At 36.2% G+C, this 19,175-nt stretch overlaps 2 protein-coding genes across 4 annotated transcripts in view; both read left to right on the top strand.

Annotated features, from left to right (window-relative positions):
- The window catches only part of LOC135841698 (uncharacterized), a 231,690-nt gene that overhangs the window by 121,942 nt on the left and 90,573 nt on the right, over window positions 1-19,175 (top strand). The gene's annotated exons all lie outside the window — the stretch shown is intronic.
- LOC135841572 (uncharacterized) lies at window positions 304-2,328 on the top strand. The gene has a single exon (XM_065358584.1). It carries the CDS (start codon window positions 681-683, stop codon window positions 1,536-1,538), a length of 858 nt encoding a protein of 285 aa, XP_065214656.1. The 5' UTR covers window positions 304-680; the 3' UTR covers window positions 1,539-2,328.

The following is a 19,175-nucleotide window of genomic DNA, read 5'->3' as shown; positions in this document are numbered from 1 at the left end:
ACTTTCTCTGCAGTTGATCAAATTCGATTTTTTACCAATTTCATATTTTGATAATCTGCCAATTGCGCTGCTCAGGAGGATGGCATATTTTGTGGTCAGAAATTCTGCGTACTTCAGGAGGATAAGCACGTTTAAAATTTCACATTTCTCATACATTAAGATCAATCCTCGAGTTTGGGAGGTACTAGTCTGGTTTCCTCATACCAAAAAAATGTATAAAAGAACTTGAACAAATTCAAAACAGATTTCTAAAATACAGTAAAAGCTCGTTATAACGCTCTTCAAGGGACCAGAGAAAAAGAGCATTATAAGCTGAAGCGAGTTGTAACTGAAAGTATCGTAACACTGATTAGCGTTGTTGTGTCCAACCTTTTCCCGCGAGAAGTACATAAAAAAACACACCCTCCTTGGTGAAAGCAAGACATCCGGTTGCTCTCCTCTGCGTCGCCCTTCCTACCCTTAGAACCTTTTAGCTACGATCTTCTTTTGTACATCTTTGACGAGTTAGTTGTAATATATACGTAAACGTGAATGTTTCTCTTTTCTCCCTTAACGGAACACGCGACAAGTGGTGATCTCGACGTGATATACATCGCAAAATTGTAACTTTTCGTACCTTGTCAACTCAAATTAATTTCTTTCGTGTTATAACATAACCTTTATTACTCCGCGAGTGCATAATGACAAATCCAGAGGACATTCAACCACCGCCCGCGCCAACCCCCCAGGTTGAAGTAGTCGAAATGGTCAAATTACCACCTCTTCCTAAGAAAAACATCCGATTATGGTTTGCTCAAGTTGAGGCGCAATTCACCAATCGAAAAATAACAGCCGAATCTACTAAATTTTCACACATTGTGGGATCACTTGATCATGATATAGCTGAACGGGTATTAGACATCATCTTTATTCCACCTGCCAACCCATATACGGCATTGAAAGATCGCCTGATCAAAGAGTTGGAGGAGTCAGCACAGCAAAAATTACGCCGTTTTCTCCAAGAAGATTTAACTCTGGATGACCAGAAACCCACAATTTTACTGAGAAAAATGCGTTCACTTGCTGAAGGTAAGGTGAATGATACATTTTTGAAGGACCTATTCACCCAACGAATGCCAGCTCATGTTCGAGCCATACTCGCAACTCTAGACACCTCCGATTTGGACAAAATTGCTCAAACTGCTGATAAAATTGTTGAATCAGTACAAATACCGGGGATGTCAAATTTCACACCTACAGTAGCTGCCGTTTCCGTTCCTACACCATCGCCTAGTGACGCCCTTCTCACCGCCCTGACCAAACAAGTTGCTGACCTAACACTGACTGTTCAAAATTTGATGGGGAAAATCAACTATACACAACAGAGACGGTCGCGATCTCGCAGTCCTAGCTACAATTCTCGAAGCAGATCAAGAAATTCAAGTGCCACTCGCGAAGGGGTTTGCTGGTACCATCGTAAATTCAAAGACAACGCCACTCGCTGTACTACCCCATGCACTTACGATAAGCAGACGGAAAACTCCGAATCGCATCGCTGAAGGCGACGAGTGATGCGTCTCAGTCCACCAAATCGCGTCGCCTTTTTGTTCGAGATAAATATTCTGGTTTCTCCTTTCTAATCGATTCTGGCTCAGACATCTCCGCAGTTCCACCCTCATTCGCTGAAAAACGTAATCCAGAAAAGCTTGAACTTTTTGCGGCCAATGCAACAAAAATAAAGACATATGGTGAGAAATTACTTTCTTTAAATTTAGGCTTACGACGCGATTTTAAATGGCCTTTTATACTGGCAGATATAGAAAAACCTATTATTGGTGCCGATTTTTTGAATCATTTCAATCTACTCGTTGACATTCGACGTAAACGATTAGTCGATGGAGAGACATTTTTGAAAGTGCAAGGCCAACTCGATCTGGCCAATACCCCTTTTTGCAACCTTTCTGCTGTTGATAAGGAAAGTGTGTTTGCGAACATCCTCAAAAAATTCCCTGAAATTACACACGTTTCAAATTTTAAGGAAAACCCTATAAAACATGACGTTGTTCACAGCATCAACACGAAAGGCCCTCCTATCTCCTCTAAAGCTCGCAGATTACCACCTAATAAACTTAAAGAAGCGAAAGCAGCTTTTCAGCTCATGCTGGACCTCGGCATTTGCCGGCCTTCTAAGAGTCATTGGAGCAGCCCCCTTCATATGGCTAGTAAACCAGGTGGTGGTTGGCGACCTGTAGGAGACTATCGTCGCCTGAATTCAGTCACAGTTCATGACTGCTACCCTGTCCCTAACCTGCAAGATTTTAATGCCGAATTAGCTGGAAAAAAAATCTTCAGCAAATTGGACTGTAATAGAGCCTATCACCATATTCCAGTCAAAAAAGGTGATATTCCAAAAACTGCTATTATTACACCTTTGGCCTTTTTGAATTCATTCAAATGCCATTCGGACTTCGTAACGCAGCCCAAACTTTCCAACGCTTCATGCATGATATTCTTCGAGAATTTCCTTTCTGTTTTGTATATCTGGATGATATTCTCATCGCATCTGACTCACTTGAGGAGCATTTGAGGCATGTTGAAATGGTTTTGAGGAAATTGCAAGAATTTGGCATCACAATTAATCCCTCAAAATGCCAATTTGCTAAAGAAGAGATTTCATTTTTAGGCTTTGTTCTCAATACTCAAGGTATTAAACCTACTCCCGAGAAAATTCAGGCCATAAAAAACATTCCCTTACCAAAAAATATTTTCGGCCTTCGTCAATTCATAGGTATGGTGAATTTTTATCGCCGAGCCATTCCTAACCTCGCTCAAACCCAAGCCTGCCTAACTTCACTTACTAAGCACTCGAAAAAAAGAGACAAAACCCCAGTTGAATGGACTGAAGAACGTCTCTCTGCCTTCCATAAAATGAAAGAAGATTTGGCAAATGCCACCTTACTATTTCATCCTGAGAATGACCTACCCCTCTCCTTGTACACAGACGCCTCCGACGTTGCTATAGGCGCTGTCCTTCATCAAAAAAGAGGTGAGGTCAACGAACCACTAGCCTTTTTTTCGCGTAAATTAACCCCAACGGAATGCAAATACAGCGTGTATGACCGTGAATTACTCGCCGCTTACTCAGCTGTGAAACATTTCCGTTATTTCCTAGAAGGCAGGCATTTCGTGATATATACAGATCACAAACCTCTCACTTTTGCTTTCAATCAAAAGTCTGAAAAGGCATCTCCAAGACAATTTCGTCATCTTGATTTTTTGTCACAATTTACTTCGGACATTCTCTATGTTAAAGGTAACGAAAATACCTCTGCTGACTACATGTCCAGAATTGAAACAATTTCTGTCCCCAATTCTGTCCCTTATGACGAAATTGCTCAAGCTCAACAGACGGACCCAGAACTTCAGGAAATTTTAAATAAAAATTCAACATCACTGAATATCAAAGCAGTGAAAACCGAATTTTCCAATCACCTGATTTTCTGTGATGTTTCAGATTCGAAATTTAGACCATTTATCCCTCAAAAATTCCGAAAAATTGTCTTCGATTCTGTTCATAACCTCTCTCATCCTGGAATTCGCAAATCTGTGAAAATGCTCACTGATCGTTTTGTCTGGCCCAATATACGAAAGGACATCACCTTGTGGACTAAAACGTGTATGTCTTGTCAAAAAACCAAGGTTTGGAGACACACAAAAAGTCCACCAGGAAATTTCAACATTCCTAGTACTCGTTTCGAGCATATTAACGTTGATATTGTCGGCCCCCTTCCAATTTCAAATAATTTCAGATACTGTTTAACTATGATCGATCGCACCTCACGATGGCCAGAAGCTATCCCAATTTCAGATATATCAGCTGAAACAGTCGCAACTGCAATTTTCCAAAATTGGATAGCCCGTTTTGGCGTACCACTTGCAATTACTTCTGATAGAGGCCGCCAATTTGAAAGCTCTTTATTTAAATCCATTACGAACATTTTAGGCATCAAACACATAAAAACCACAGCCTATCATCCATCTTCAAATGGTAAAATCGAACGCTGGCATCGTGTGTTAAAAAATGCTATTAAAGCGCACCAAACAGAAAAATGGACGGATGTTCTCCCTATTGTTCTTCTTGGCCTTCGCTCAGCTATTATCTCAGGTCATGACTTCTGCCCAGCACAGTTGGTGTATGGCTCCCCTATTCGTTTGCCTGGAGATTTTTTTAGTAAAAAGGCAAACAGTGAAAACATTCACCAATTCGCCGAAAATCTTCAGTCGCTCATGAATGACTTCATTCCACCCACCTCCCTCACCTCTACACACAGTTCCACCGTTTATATACCCATAGATCTCTTCAACACAAACTATGTATTTGTTAGAGACGACAGTGTAAAAAGTCCGCTTCAACCTGCCTATAAAGGTCCATTTAAAGTAGAACAGCGTGAGTCTAAATATTTCACCATATCAAACAAAGGAAAACCAGACAATGTGTCTATCGATCGTTTAAAACCTGCCTATATCCTCAAAGATGCCGAAAATCATGAAGAAATTTCATCACAAAAGGCACCTTTACAACAGGCAGACGACTCAATCCCTCGAAACATCGAAAGAACACGTTCTGGTCGTACTGTCCGCTTTCCTGATAGATTTCATTACTAATGTCAAGTTGTAAATTTAATTGTAACTTCTATTATTATATAGTTGTTTTAAAATGTTTTTCCTCTTTCTATCGCTGTCGCTAGGGGGAGAGTACTGTTGTGTCCAACCTTTTCCCGCGAGAAGTACATAAAAAAACACACCCTCCTTGGTGAAAGCAAGACATCCGGTTGCTCTCCTCTGCGTCGCCCTTCCTACCCTTAGAACCTTTTAGCTACGATCTTCTTTTGTACATCTTTGACGAGTTAGTTGTAATATATACGTAAACGTGAATGTTTCTCTTTTCTCCCTTAACGGAACACGCGACAGCGTTATACCGCAAATTCTTGTTCTATAGCGAAAAAAGCGTTGTAAAGGAAGTGGAAACGTGAACTTTATTTTGAATTTGAACAACTGTTCCGGTTCAAAATTATAAAAATCTGAATTTTACTTTGATTTTGAGGCCTGCTTTAATAATATAACTGATTTTTTGGCAAAATGTTGCCATAAAAGTTTGCAAAAAAAACCTGTTGTCGCAGGCAAAATTTTCAGAAAGTGATAATTTTTTACACATGAGTAAGCTTTTATTTGCAAAAAATTGGGTTTTTGTTGTTAAAATTATGAAAAAAACGTGGTTTTTCCTGAATTTTAGAGCGTCAAAACGCGATTTACTTATAATCGCTCATGAGTTTAAAGGCTGGACACGAATTGCGTCCTGCACCACAGGTGGTACAAATGGGTAGGGTCGAATTGCGTCCCAAACAGGCACAAATTGCTTCCGCTGGGGCAGGTATATTTTAGACAAAAGACATGGCTCAAAATAGAAATAAAAAATATGTATCCACAAAGTAGGGTGTACCTTACGTCTTACATTACCAATGTTATTTCAAATGAACTTGACATCCATACGCTTGAACTCTAAAAGAATTACAACACTTCTTTTTGGGGAGGGGTGTTCGACCAAAAATTTGCCAATTGATATGACGAAAAAATACCGATTTTGCCAATTAAAAAATTGATTTGTTTAATGAGAAATAAAATGTGAGAAGACGACTATCTTGCCAATTGATATAAGTACTCAATATGTATGATGGGTATTTTAGCCATTATAGGTTATATTCATAGCCTATTATGACTTACAAAAAAATTTGCATGCTCATTTTTCAATTTTTAGAAGCCTCAAGCAGAATTTTTTTGTTTTGTAAAAATGAAAACAAATAAACAAATTGGCCCAGCGTAGCAAGGGCAAAAGCTTTTGAAAATTTGTACTTTTATAAGTAAATGAACAATGATTTTCATGGGAGGAGGTTGATTTTTTCAGTTCAAAATTTTCATAATTTGAATGATTTTTTTTTTAGAAATTTCAGCTCCAAAAAAGAAAAACAAAAAGGTCCCAACGAAGTCAGGACAACGCATATTTGTATACGTTAATTTGTACGCATTCTTCCTATTTATTTCTCTAAAAACGACCATCCAACCTATTCAACATCCTAACCTTGGGACGCAATTCGTGCCTTTTTGTACTTTCTGGACGCAATTCGTGCAGTGCCGGTTTAAATGGGGATGTCAAGAGACTGGAAGAAATCAGTGTTATAACGAAATCAGTGTTATATCTGAAAGTGTTATAATGAGCTTTTACTGTACCTATATTTGAAGACTTTCAAATATTATTCTCATGACTTGACACAAAAAGAACTTTTAGAAGGATTTGAAATCAACTAGTTAAAAAAAGAAGGGAAATAATCGCAGTGATGTTCCTATATGATGTTATCCATTGTAATATAAATGACAGTTTGGGAAAAATCAATTTCTGAGCCCCAAAAGTCCATTCTAGACAGAACAAAACGTTCTCCTGAGCAATTACCATACATCTCCTTTGAATAACGTCATGGGCATCTCAGATGCTTTTCTCTTTTCTCTAGCTGTAGATGTACAGATTCTGATATTTTTAGTAAGGGTAGGTCCGCCTTCAGGCATGTAGTGAGGGGGCATGGAAGTAGGAGCACGGGTGCATTGGGAGTTACTTGTGAGCCACCTTAATGATATTACTTTTTTCTGGTTGGTTTCGTTTTTCTTTTTTTTGTTTTTGTTTTGTTTTTTTTTGTTTTTTGTTTTGTTTTTCTCCTCTTTATGAATCACCACTTATTAATGTTTACTTAGGCATCTTTTGTTTTTAGTATCTTTTTCTTTTGTTTCTGGTTATTTTTCACTTTACTTCTGTATTTTTTGTATTTCTATATTTTTGTATTTTTTTTTTCTTCTTCTTCTTCCTTTTCAGTTTATAAAACGATATTTAGTTTTTGTTCTCCCTTAGTTATAATCCGTCTCTCCTATAATCGGCTTCTGGCTGTTAGAGAGATCTAAATTCTAAAATAAATAAATAAATAAATAATATACATTACCCATTTTAAATCGTCCAAAATCACTGAAATTGCCACTTGTCTTCAACTATTAAGTATTTGATGATTATAAGTGTATTTTTATAATTCAAAACTAAGACGCTGTTTAAATAGTTTTTTGAAAATTTTTCATTTTATCTCTCACACATCAACAATACTCACAAATTTTGGACCATTCTGTTGGAGCTTCCGGCTATTTTTACTCTACCTCTAAGCTTCTAATTTATAAACGACACACCGCACATAGAAATGTTGGCACTTGTGTTTTTGAATTATTATTGTCATCGATAATATCTAGCCACCGGTTAGCCATATTTTACCACGTCTTGGTACATTGTTCAAATTAGTCTCTGCGAATTTCACCAACGAGCCCGTCGAAAGCCAAATCGAGCCCAAGAGGGATATAAATTCCACCTCTTCGGTAATGTACGTCAGTCTGGATGAAAAATACGTTGAAATATTAGCGTTTGTACTCTCGCTTTACGAGTAATTCATGATGTTCAGCTCAATATCGTTTAATATAGCGACGATATGATGTTTTTTTTTGCGCCAAAACGATGACCTTGAACATTGCGATTTTTTCTGTAATCGTCGCAAGAGTCGAGTTTCATTGGGTGGTAGATATGTAGGTCTTATTGCAGACACCTAATGGAGAAGTTGAGTACCTATCTACGAAGGTTCTTGTCATTTCAAATAAATTTCATCGCGTAATGAGAAAAATATTATCTAGATTTTAGGATGAAAAATGGAAAATGGTCGATTTTTAGTTCAAGGTTGTAAAACGAATATAGTGAGCATTTTTTTCTCTTCGTTTTATATGTATAAGTGAGTAGGTCTAATTAAAAGCGGATTCTCGAGATCATAGGCTAATCTTATCAGTTAAACAAAAAGATTGTGATTACAATTTACAAAGGTATTGGATTGAATGAAATTCTGTATGAGATGTCAGTCAAGGTTTCCAAGTCTATAGCTTGCAAAAGATTGTGGCCTTTGTAGCATCAGATAATTATCGTGTAATAATTGCATTACCTATTGGGCGGGTGGGGGGGGCTTCAATTATTTTCACATTGTCTCGAGGTACCTACTTAATTTCAGCAGAGCATGACTCCAAAGTTATGATACTTTGATACCTTTTGATGGTTTTTCGCAATATTTAATTTTCGAGATGGGATCTTTTAATGGAAAGGAAGCATCTCCTCCCCCCCCCCAAATTTGGGCGAAACTTTCAAAAAAAATCTAGGGCTTGTGATATATCGAATTGTATGTTTTTGGTGACGCTGAACACGAATATGACATCAGATTTCTGATTGGATCCCATTCACGGCCCCCAAGTGGGGTAAAAGTTCAAAAAAGTGTTTTAAAGTTTTTGTTGAGAAAATGTAGCTCAAGGCTAAAGTTAAAACCGTGTTTGTCTCAAACACAGGTCCTCACATGAGTCTGAAAACACCCACGGATTAAAACAGTATTTGTCTCAAACATAGGTCGAGGTCCTCATCCTCACATGGGTCTGAAAACATCCACTGATTAAAACAGTGTTTAGTCTCAATCACAGGTTCTCACTTGGGTCTGAAAACATCCAACTGATTGAAAACAGTTCGTTCTAGAGTAAGAAGAAAAAAATTGATCGTAACAAAATTTGATTATTTTTTGACCTATTACCAAATGGTACTACTCCCAAATTTGGTCCATTCTAGTTTTAAATACACCGAGTAATATTTTGTCAGAAAAACATCGAACTTTAAATAAAGGGTAAGTACAGGTAATAGAGGGCTGCAAAACTGCCAAATTGTTAAATTGTTCGAAATCCAAAGCGAAGTCGATTTTTAAAAGCTAAAAATACTTACCTCATTACAGTTTCGTATTATTCGACTAGGTACACGAGTGAAATACCCTATTGACAATTTCAAGTGGCAGAATGCTAGCAACAGTGCTAGCATGGCCATGCTAGCACTGGTTGCACCATTTTGAACACCTTTCCTAGCATATCTGCTAGCAAACTGTTGCTAGCACAATGCTAGGAAAATGGTACTAGCACTACGCTAGCAGCATTTTTCTAGCATTATGCTAGCGACGGTTTGCTAGCAGATATGCTAGTAGAGGTGTTCAAAATGGTGCTATTGGTGCTAGCATAGTCATGCTAGCATATTTCTAGCATATGCTGGCATACAATTGGCATAATTCAAGCAGGAGGACCAGCATTATGCTAGCATCCGTTTGCTAGCAGATATGCTAGTGCAGGTGTTCAAAATGGTGCTACTGGTGCTAGCATGATCTTGCTAGCTTTTTGCTAGCTTATGCTAGTATGTGTATAATAAGTATAATGCTAGAAGTGTATTAATTTCTTTATAAAAGAATAGGGTAGTTTTAATTATGGTACGTTTCCCAAAATATCCAAAAATGGGCAATTGCCCTACAATGCTAGTTTAGAACTAGCATTGCACTAGCATCTTGTGCTAGTATAAACTGAGTGATTAGTTTGCCAACTTCACTCTTCTTAATTTAAACAAGAAACTGCATTGAGCTTATATTCGATTTGACTACATACTTCATCTAAGAGAAGTTAAATGTATCATGATAAAGAACAACGCTAGCAAGTTGCTAGCATTATGCTAGCACTTGACTGCTAGCACCTGGATAAGAAGTCGTTTAACAAAAATCCAGCACCATGCCAGTACTTTGACTGCTAGCTTTACCAAGGTGAGAATAGCGCTAGCAGTAGACTAGTGCAAGTTTACCAGTGATTGTCTTTCTAGCATGTAACTAGCAGATTGCTAGCATGCCTTTTGCTAGTTCACCTCATGCTAGCACCATTACAGGGTGCTAGCAATGCACTAGAAATATGCTAGTAGTGACTGCTAGCTTTACTCAGTGGTTATGCTGCTAGCATGAAACCAGCAAATTGCTGGCCTGTCTTTTGCTAGTTCACCACTTCACCTCATGCTAGCACCATACCAGTTCTATGCTAGGATGAATTTTTCAATAAAATGTCTGCTGGCAAAGTGCTAACACCATTCTAACTGGTAATCTGCTAGTTGATTCCATGCTAGCACCATGCTAGTATTCTGCTAGGATTAACTAGTGTCTGGCTAGCGTACTTTTTACTAGCTCATATCATGCTAACAACATGGTAGCTTAATGCTAGGAGAAACTGCCAGCATCGCTCGGTAATTATGACGCTAGGATATAACTAGCATGTTACTAGCATACATTGTGCTAGCTCATCTCAGGCTAGTATTATGGTAGAATTTTGCTAGTAGGAACTGCTGGGATCACTCGATAATTATGGTGCTGGGTTTTTTAACTAGCATATCCCTAGCATACATTTTGCTAGATAATCTCACATTAGCAATATGATAGCATCATGCTAGCAGGGACAACTGGCATTACTAGGTAATTATGAGGCAAGGGTTTAACTAGCACATTGCTCGCATACATTTTGCCAGCTCACCCCATGCTAGCGATATGATAGCACCATGCTAGTATGAACTGCTAGCATCACTTGGTAATTAAGGGGCAAGGGTTGAACTAGCATATTGCTAGCATGCATTGTGCTAGCTCATCTCATATTAGATATATGATAGCATTTTGCTAGCGGGAAATGCTAGCTTCATTCGGTAGTTATGTTGCTAGCGTGTAGCTAGCTCATTGCTAGCATACTTCTTGCTAGTTTGTATCGTGCTAGTAATAAGCTGGCATTTTGCTAGCATGTTATGCCAGTTCATTTCATGCTAGCATAACGCTAGTATCATGCTAGTTTCCTGCTACTCATGCTAGGTGGGTGCTACTAATGCTAGCATTCTGCTAGTAAAATTGTCAATAGGGTAAGTATAAAGGCAGAGTTTAGGCGAATAGATTGTGGAATTATTTACAAGAAGATAAAACAAGGTACCTGTCCATTTCAACTTTATCTCTATTGCGCGAACCGTTACTATCAATAAAACTTTGGTGCATGGTGTTTTTGAGGGTAAAGTTTATACAGCATTGGGCGGCGGCGCGGAGGTGTTAAAGTTACCCACCTTCATCGACTACTATATCTCCAAAAAGTATAATTCATGAACTACGCGGCGGACAAATTTTCTACCCTTTTTGTACAATTTATGCGAACAAGTTAACCCGCAAATTTGCTAATTTACAAAGCCCCGACGCCGACGTCAAAGTAGTTGTTTATTTTTTAGCTCGTCGTCGTCGTCGTCGGCGCGGTAGATAATTTTCTTAACAAATTTAGTCGACTTGGAGCTTCTCCAGCTCGCAAAAGAAGGCGTTTCCTGCTCGCGATTCGATTTAATTTTCAATTCCAAGTACGTAGGCTATAAGAAGAGAGAAAAAAAGATGCTTTGAAGGTGACACCTAATACATTATTTCCCTACACAAACGAATAATATTCCGCACACAGTGATATATTTCTTGGCTTTTTTCTCGCTTTTTAACCAAAAAAATATTCTTATATACCTCCGCCGCACTTATGTATAGCCTTAGCCTAGTAGTAAACTATTTTGAATAAATATACTGTTTCTTCTTAATACCAATTTAATGTAACTTTTTATTTTGAAAAACTCTCTCGCAAAACTGTTTAACATAATGTTGTTTGAGCGAAATTTCGCGCTGAATAAGAAGAAGAAGAAGAAGAGGAAAAAACACACAGCTAACGATGTTAAAAGTTAAAGGCAAATCTACATTTATATTCTCGAAGAATGTCGGGTATTTTGAAAAATCTCTAGATTAAACTGATTTTAAAAAATAATTTTCCATTTTCTTAAAAGTTTACTTTATGTTATTTTCAAAGCGAGAACTTACGCCGGATAAGTATTTTTTTCGTCTTTTTTGGTATAAAAATCTCTAATTTAGAGTATTCTTTTACGCAAATTTTCTCTCACCGAATTATCGATCGAGAAACTTACGATGGTAAATTTTGCACCGGGCAAAGGTTCTTTTTTCTTTATTTTTTTTTTAACCTTTGCGAGATTTTAATTAAAATATAAAAAAGTATAAAGAACCAACAAAGTAATATGAATGTTTATAAAGTTGAGAAAAATTTTCTTCTACGGATATAATATATTTTTCAACTTTTATGACGTTGTTGTTGCCCCCTTTTCACTTCGCCTCCTCATCATTATTCAATAAAACTTGAAGAGAACTATAGAAATGACTCGGTTAGAATTTTTACATAACAAAAATTACTTACCTACATAATTTTTATTCAATTTGCCTGAAATGTAAGTACTATATAGTTACGTCGTCGTAAGAGTGTAAAGTTTTAATCATTTACACGAAGTGGTTGTGTTGTATGTATAATCTAGTTCCTTTCAACAAAAGTAAACAAGCAACTCATGTTACATGATATCATAATGGTTGCAGATCAATAAAACTCGAGGAGCATCGACTATGTTCACGTGTTCTTTTCCAAGTTCACGCCTGCTTTCTTAATCTTCTCAATTTCTGGTGCAATTTTTTTCAACCCAGCTCCATAGTAGAGCGGTTCATTTGAACTATAATGTGAAATATTGAACATTTTCTCTCAAAAATTCTATTTTAATCAGGGAGTGTTTCCAGACCCAAGTAAGCGAGTTTGTAAAAATTCAATTCGTTCGCGAATGATTCACCAAAAATTATTCAATTTGTACGTGAACGATTCGCCAAAAATTAAGCAAATGAACCGATTCGTTCGCGAACGAGTCACTGATAAGAATCACTTCATTCGCGAACGAGTCATTTATACGAATCGATTCATTCGCGATCGAGTCACTTATACGAATCACTTCATTTGCGAACGAGTCATTTATCCGAATCAATTCGTTTGCAAATGATTCACTAAAAATTCAATTCGTTCGCAAACGATTCACCAACTATTAATCAATTCGTTCGCGAACGAGTCCCTTATACGAATCAATTCGTTCGCGAACGAGTCACTTATACGAATCACTTTATTCGCGAACGAGTCATCCTTACGAATCAATTCGTTTGCAAATGATTCACCAAAAATTATTCAATTCGTTCGCGAATGATTCACTAAAAATTCAATTCGTTCGCAAATGATTCACCAAAAATTATTCAATTCATTCGCGAATGATTCACTAAAAATTCAGTTCGTTCGCAAACGATTCACCAACTATCAATCAATTCGTTCACGAACGAGTCACTGATAAGAATCACTTCATTCGCGAACGAGTCATTTATACGAATCAATTCGTTTGCAAATGATTCACCAAAAATTATTCACTTCGTTCGCGAATGATTCACTAAAAATTCAATTCGTTCGCAAACGATTCACCAACTGCAACTATTAATCAATTCGTTCGCGAACGAGTCACTGATAAGAATCACTTCATTCGCGAACGAGTCATTTATACGAATCGATTCATTCGCGATCGAGTCACTTATACGAATCACTTCATTTGCGAACGAGTCATTTATCCGAATCAATTCGTTTGCAAATGATTCACCAAAAATTATTCTCTTCGTTCGCGAATGATTCACTAAAAATTCAATTCGTTCGCAAACGATTCACCAACTATTAATCAATTCGTTCGCGAACGAGTCCCTTATACGAATCAATTCGTTCGCGAACGAGTCACTTATACGAATCACTTTATTCACTTCGTTCGCAAACGATTCACCAACTATCAATCAATTCGTTCGCAAATGATTCACCAAAAATTATTCAATTCATTCGCGAATGATTCACTGAAAATTCAGTTCGTTCGCAAACGATTCACCAACTATTAATCAATTCGTTCGCGAACGATTCACTTATATGAGTCACTTCATTCGCGAACGAGTCACTTATACGAATCAATTCATTCGCGAACGAGTCACTTATACAAATCAATTCGTTTGCAAATGATTCACCAAAAATTATTCAATTCATTCGCGAATGATTCACTAAAAATTCAATTCGTTCGCAAACGATTCACCAACTATCAATCAATTCGTTCGCGAATGATCCATTAAAAATTCAATTCGTTCGCAAACGATCCACCGACTATTAGTTCACCTAGAAATCAATCAATTTGTTCAATCGCTAATCGGTTGTGAATGATTCAATTTGAGCATTCGATTCGATTCACTTCGCTTGAAAACAGATCATTTTCTATATAGACTACAATAGTTTCACAAAAAAAAAAAAAAATCGAACCAATCGTAAATTAATTGATTCATTATTTTGCGAATGATTCGCCAAGAAATCAATCAATTTATTTAATCACCAATCGTTCGTAAATGATTCGATTCTATTGTAAACAAATCACTTGCTACACAAATGTTTCAAAAAAAGTGGCTCGATTTGTTCGTAAAAGATTTGCATTTGAAGAAAAGTCGGTCTTCTCGTGCATAAATAATGCGTGAGTGTTTTTAATAAAAAAAAAAAAAAAAAAGTGTGACTTATCCGGAAAATCGATGTATTAACGATATTCTATCGATGATAATCGTCAAACGCTAAATACCTGTTCGACACTTCGATCTATTATTCAACTTTCGATCGAGTCTCTCGAGTGATTACAATCGCGTCGTAGATATAATTATTTGCTTGTATTTCCCTCAACTGCGACGATGTCGAATTCAAAATAGAAGAATTTCGACGGCGTTTATTAGTTTATAGGTACCTATTTTAGCACTAATAATTTAACCGAATTAACAACACAAAACTCAGCAGGAGTAAACTCAATTTTAACCCTTCGTGAAAGATTACTATTAAAGTGAACACTCGCCCTAGGAATATTCCATTAATATTCATGAAATATTACCCCAACGGCGGCTAAAATATTAATAAATTACAAATTTTTTGGCAACTTTCAAAAAACTTTGTAATCTCGTTAATACGCTATAAAGTTTAGAATGTGTATTTTTCAGGCAAAAAATTACCCCCGTGAAAGAAGCGGACGAAAAAAAGACGACGAAAAAATGTTTCATTGTTGAATTAAAGGCAGATCGCCACAAATAACTTCTGGAAAGAAAAAAAATTACATTTCAGTACCTATTTTTTACTCGCCTACAAAACACACCAGTAAAATATTATTCGCTATACGCTTTCCCCGCGTGCCTGTATAACGATCACTTCTACAGACTTATTTTTCATTTTACAAACATTTGAAATGGAAAACGAACGAAATGTTGGGCTGATGTTCGCAGCGAAAAAATATATACGAATGTTGCTGGTAAAGGACGAAAGAATAATTTTTATATGAAATTGCATTTTATAATTAAATATTCACGCCTGTGTGAATACTCGTCCCCTGGTTAAACTATTCTATGGATGTGGTTTAGAACTTCGGGGTGAGGTGTGGACTCTGTACTTCCATAGTGATGATGTACCTACCTAGTACTATATACGAGTAGATACTGCACATGTTGCGAAATTTTATTATATTTTATACGAATCGTCGTCGTATACTAAACGTACATAGAGAACACGCGTACAATTTTATTGATATTTTCGTATATTCGACGATAAATTCGCACCCCAGCAAAGGGTCAACTAGTAAAAAAAATCTTTTTTACTTGCTCTACACACAAAGTACAAATACGAGAGCACAGCGCGTGTAGAATAAGCTCTCGAGATAAGTTTCATTCCACAAAAGTTCGATTCGATAATAATTGGAAATTTTGCTCATTTTTTTCTTCTTTTTTTGAATCTCTTTCAATCTTGTTTAGTACCTATTTTCCCAAAATTGAAGTTCGTTTTCGATTTTTTTTTCTCTTACTGTTGGAAAACTAAGTTTTTTCGGTTCTTCTTTTGACGATGAAGTTTGTGTGGAAGTGTAAGTATCCGATGAGAAAACAGTGCAAAAAAATATGTTTTCGCGATGGATTTTCTCAGAATGAAATTTGCCATACTTTCACTGAAACTTACAACGGGAGTGTTTTCTCATTTGATGTCGATACGTTGTAAGAATTTTTGGATCTGAAATTTGCTCGAGGTTTTTCGTTCCAATTATCTGCAGTCAAATCTAAATTAGGTACCTACCTATTCGATTTATCGAATGGAAGTAAGGAAATTGAGTTTCCCACACCACAGAATGTGTTTGATTACTGCTGTTAGAGTTTTTTCGTTAATGTGTTCGCAAACGATGAATTTTTAATTTTTTTTTTCAAAAATAATTGCTGAAAAAATTTTTTGATTCTAGTGGTCACAAAATGATTTTTAAAAATACATATGTACCAAAATCTATCGAATGAGCCACAGATACTTTTTTTAAACATATTTATTAATATTACATTCTTAAGATACTTCTCAAATAAGTAATACATTTAACTTTGAATTTATTCAGTAACATGTGCAAATTTGTTCCAGTGAACCAATCTGCTATAGTCTATAGGTACTAGGGCAGAAGAACATATTCTTTGGCATATTTTTTTCTGTGCTATTAGGTAGAGAATATCCAACACATCTTTGCGAATCAAGAGATTTCGAGTCGAATAAGCCAATGTTATTTGGCATATTTTAGCATATTTTGACCATAAATGCACGTTTTAGAATATTTTTACCTGTTTTAGCGCATATTTCAGCATATTTAATCAATTTTTACAGTTTTTCCCTCTTTTTGGGGAATATTTTCAAAAAATTTCAAAATTTCACTTCTTTGTATATTTTTGAACACAAACTTTTTTGGGTGGATTTTTTTGTAATCTTTTGTAATTTTTTGAACACTCATTTTTTTGAATGTAAAATGTCAACACTGCATAAAAAACTGCCTCAAAATATAAGATTTATCACTTTATCAAAATTATTATTGTTACCTTCGAATTCACTTTGTTTTTCCCTGTAAAATGATACCCATATTGTGTAGGAAATGATGGGAATATTTTGGCATATTTTGACTTTTTAGGGAATTTTTTGGCATATTTTTGACAAAATTAGCGCATAAAATATGCGCATATTTTCAGTTTTTTTGAGCATATATTCTTCTGCCCTAATAATATACCATCATACTAGTTGTGCTTATGAAGTCGTTTCTCATGCCTTATTGCATTGATGGCTTGGCACATCCCCATAAGTGTATCCCATATGTCCATACTGGTTTAATTATGATTTGATAAATTAGCCTTTTACTCTCAATCTTCATTTTTGAATGATGTCCAATCAACCAGTACATTTGGCGGAATTTCAGGTTGATTTCAGTCTTCTGCTGGTCAATATGGTGCCTCCAGGTAAAACTAGAGTCAAGATGAATACCCAGGACATGTAGCATGGCTGGCAGCTGGAATTTCACTGTGTTTAATGTAGACTGAGTATTGAACATCGCATTTTCTCTTAGCAAATGTGACATGAGTTGACTTTTGCTCATTTAGCTTGATTTTCCATTGATCTGTCCATCTTGAGATTCCATCAAGGGCCTTTTGTAGATTCTCTGTTGCTTGGGCTTGGGATGAATGAACTGATAAAATTGCAGTGTCATCGGCAAACGTTGCAGTTTCAGTTTCTTCTGTATGTTGGTATATGAGGAGCACAGGGAAAGAACGATGTAACTTGATTTTTTTCAATTTTTTTTAAGTGAAATTTTGTTTATTGAGGAATGCTCTTTCATGTAGTGTACGTAGTTTATGTTGAAAGTATTTTTATCGGCACTATTTACTTGAAAAACAAAAAATTGTAAGGGATAAAAAATTGAAAGTTTGAGGCTCGGTGGTATTTTATTCATTGAGCTTGAGCTAAGCACTTCCACCCAATGTTTATGAAAAATGCACATTTGTTCTATTTCACTCAGAATAACGACTTGAAAATTGCATAAAAAACAAACACAGTGAAAGAACGACATAACCTGGCTGTTTACAGGGAAAGATTGACGTAAGTGGGTTGTATACAGGGAAAGAATGATGTAAGTAAGTGGTTTTTGGAGCAAAATGTTGCTTGCACCTTAGTTTTAAAATGCTCTCATTGTATTCTGATAACTTATGAATGATATTTTCATGCTCAGAATTGTTCTAATAGATTTTAGGAATATATCACTTTCAAACTGAGAAACATTTCAATCTTTAAAACACTCTCCTGTAAAATTTGCAAAATACTACTTACATCGTTCTTTCCCTGTGCTCCTTATATCAGCTGTGTAGATTAAATACAGGATTGGTCCCACAACACTACCCTGAGGCACTCCAGCATTAATTGGATGTTGAGTAGATATGGCATCTCCTTGGAACACCCTGAATGCTCTATCAAATGCTTGTGCTGCGTCAAGAAATACCGCAGCGAACAGTATTTCTTTTCCTCGAATGCTTTTTCAATGATAGCTGCAACCCTGTGGACCTATTCTATCATTGAGTGTTGATTACAAAACCCAAACTGATGATCTGGTATTCTGGCTAGAGGTTTGAGGCGTTTCAGAAGTACCTTTTCAAATAATTTTGATATTGCAGGCAATATTGAAATTGGTCAATTGGTCTATATGATTCCACTTTTTCTTCAAGCTTGTCTGGTTTTTTTCAGGCTTGTTAACTGGTTTTTAACCATTCACCCTAACTGCAAATTAACTGGTAAATTGACCAGAAAAAATTGACCTTAACCAACAATTTTTTTTAGAAATATCACAAACCATAACCTTAACCATTTTCTGAGATAAAGAAGAACTGTAACCTTGAGCAAAAAATTTTTAGAGAAAAACCAGTTAGAAATTTTTTTAAAAAATTGAAAAGTGATGTTTTTTTATTTCTTTATATCTGTGGTCTTTTCAATGTGATTTGTAGTGATTTGAAATTCCAATCAAAGAAATGATCAAAAGATGAAATAAAAAACGTGAATAGACAGTTCAAAAATTTGAAACTACAGTTTGTTGCCCTAGTTGTAAAAGCTCGTATCTCCAACTCTGAGATCGCACCTTGTGTCAACCGTTCTTTTTGCACTGTAGCACACCCTATCGGACTTGAACACTCAACTAAAAGGTAGGTAAGACAGGGTGGTCCGGGATTTGTTATTCTCACATACAGTTAGCAACCTACGCGAACGAATCAACAATGAAACGTTCACTGTTCACTCACTTATCAGTTATCATTTTAGAAGATTTTCTGATGAACATAAATCGGTATTTCGTTGGAAAAAGAATTAAGTTATTAAAATATAATAATTTTGCGACTGAAACAAGACAACGTACGTAATTAAAATGATTTGAAGATTATGTGTTTGAAGTTTTATGATCACAACTTCTGATTGAATATTCACTCTAATCC

The sequence above is a fragment of the Planococcus citri genome, chromosome 3, assembly GCF_950023065.1.
Source record: "Planococcus citri chromosome 3, ihPlaCitr1.1, whole genome shotgun sequence".
Classification (NCBI taxonomy): Eukaryota; Metazoa; Arthropoda; class Insecta; order Hemiptera; family Pseudococcidae; genus Planococcus; species Planococcus citri.
This window is presented reverse-complemented; position numbering and strand designations above follow the sequence as displayed.

Bases quoted from the DNA above. Each gene is read 5' to 3' on its own strand.
- LOC135841572 (XM_065358584.1), top strand. From the start codon at position 681: ATGACAAATCCAGAGGACATTCAACCACCGCCCGCGCCAACCCCCCAG.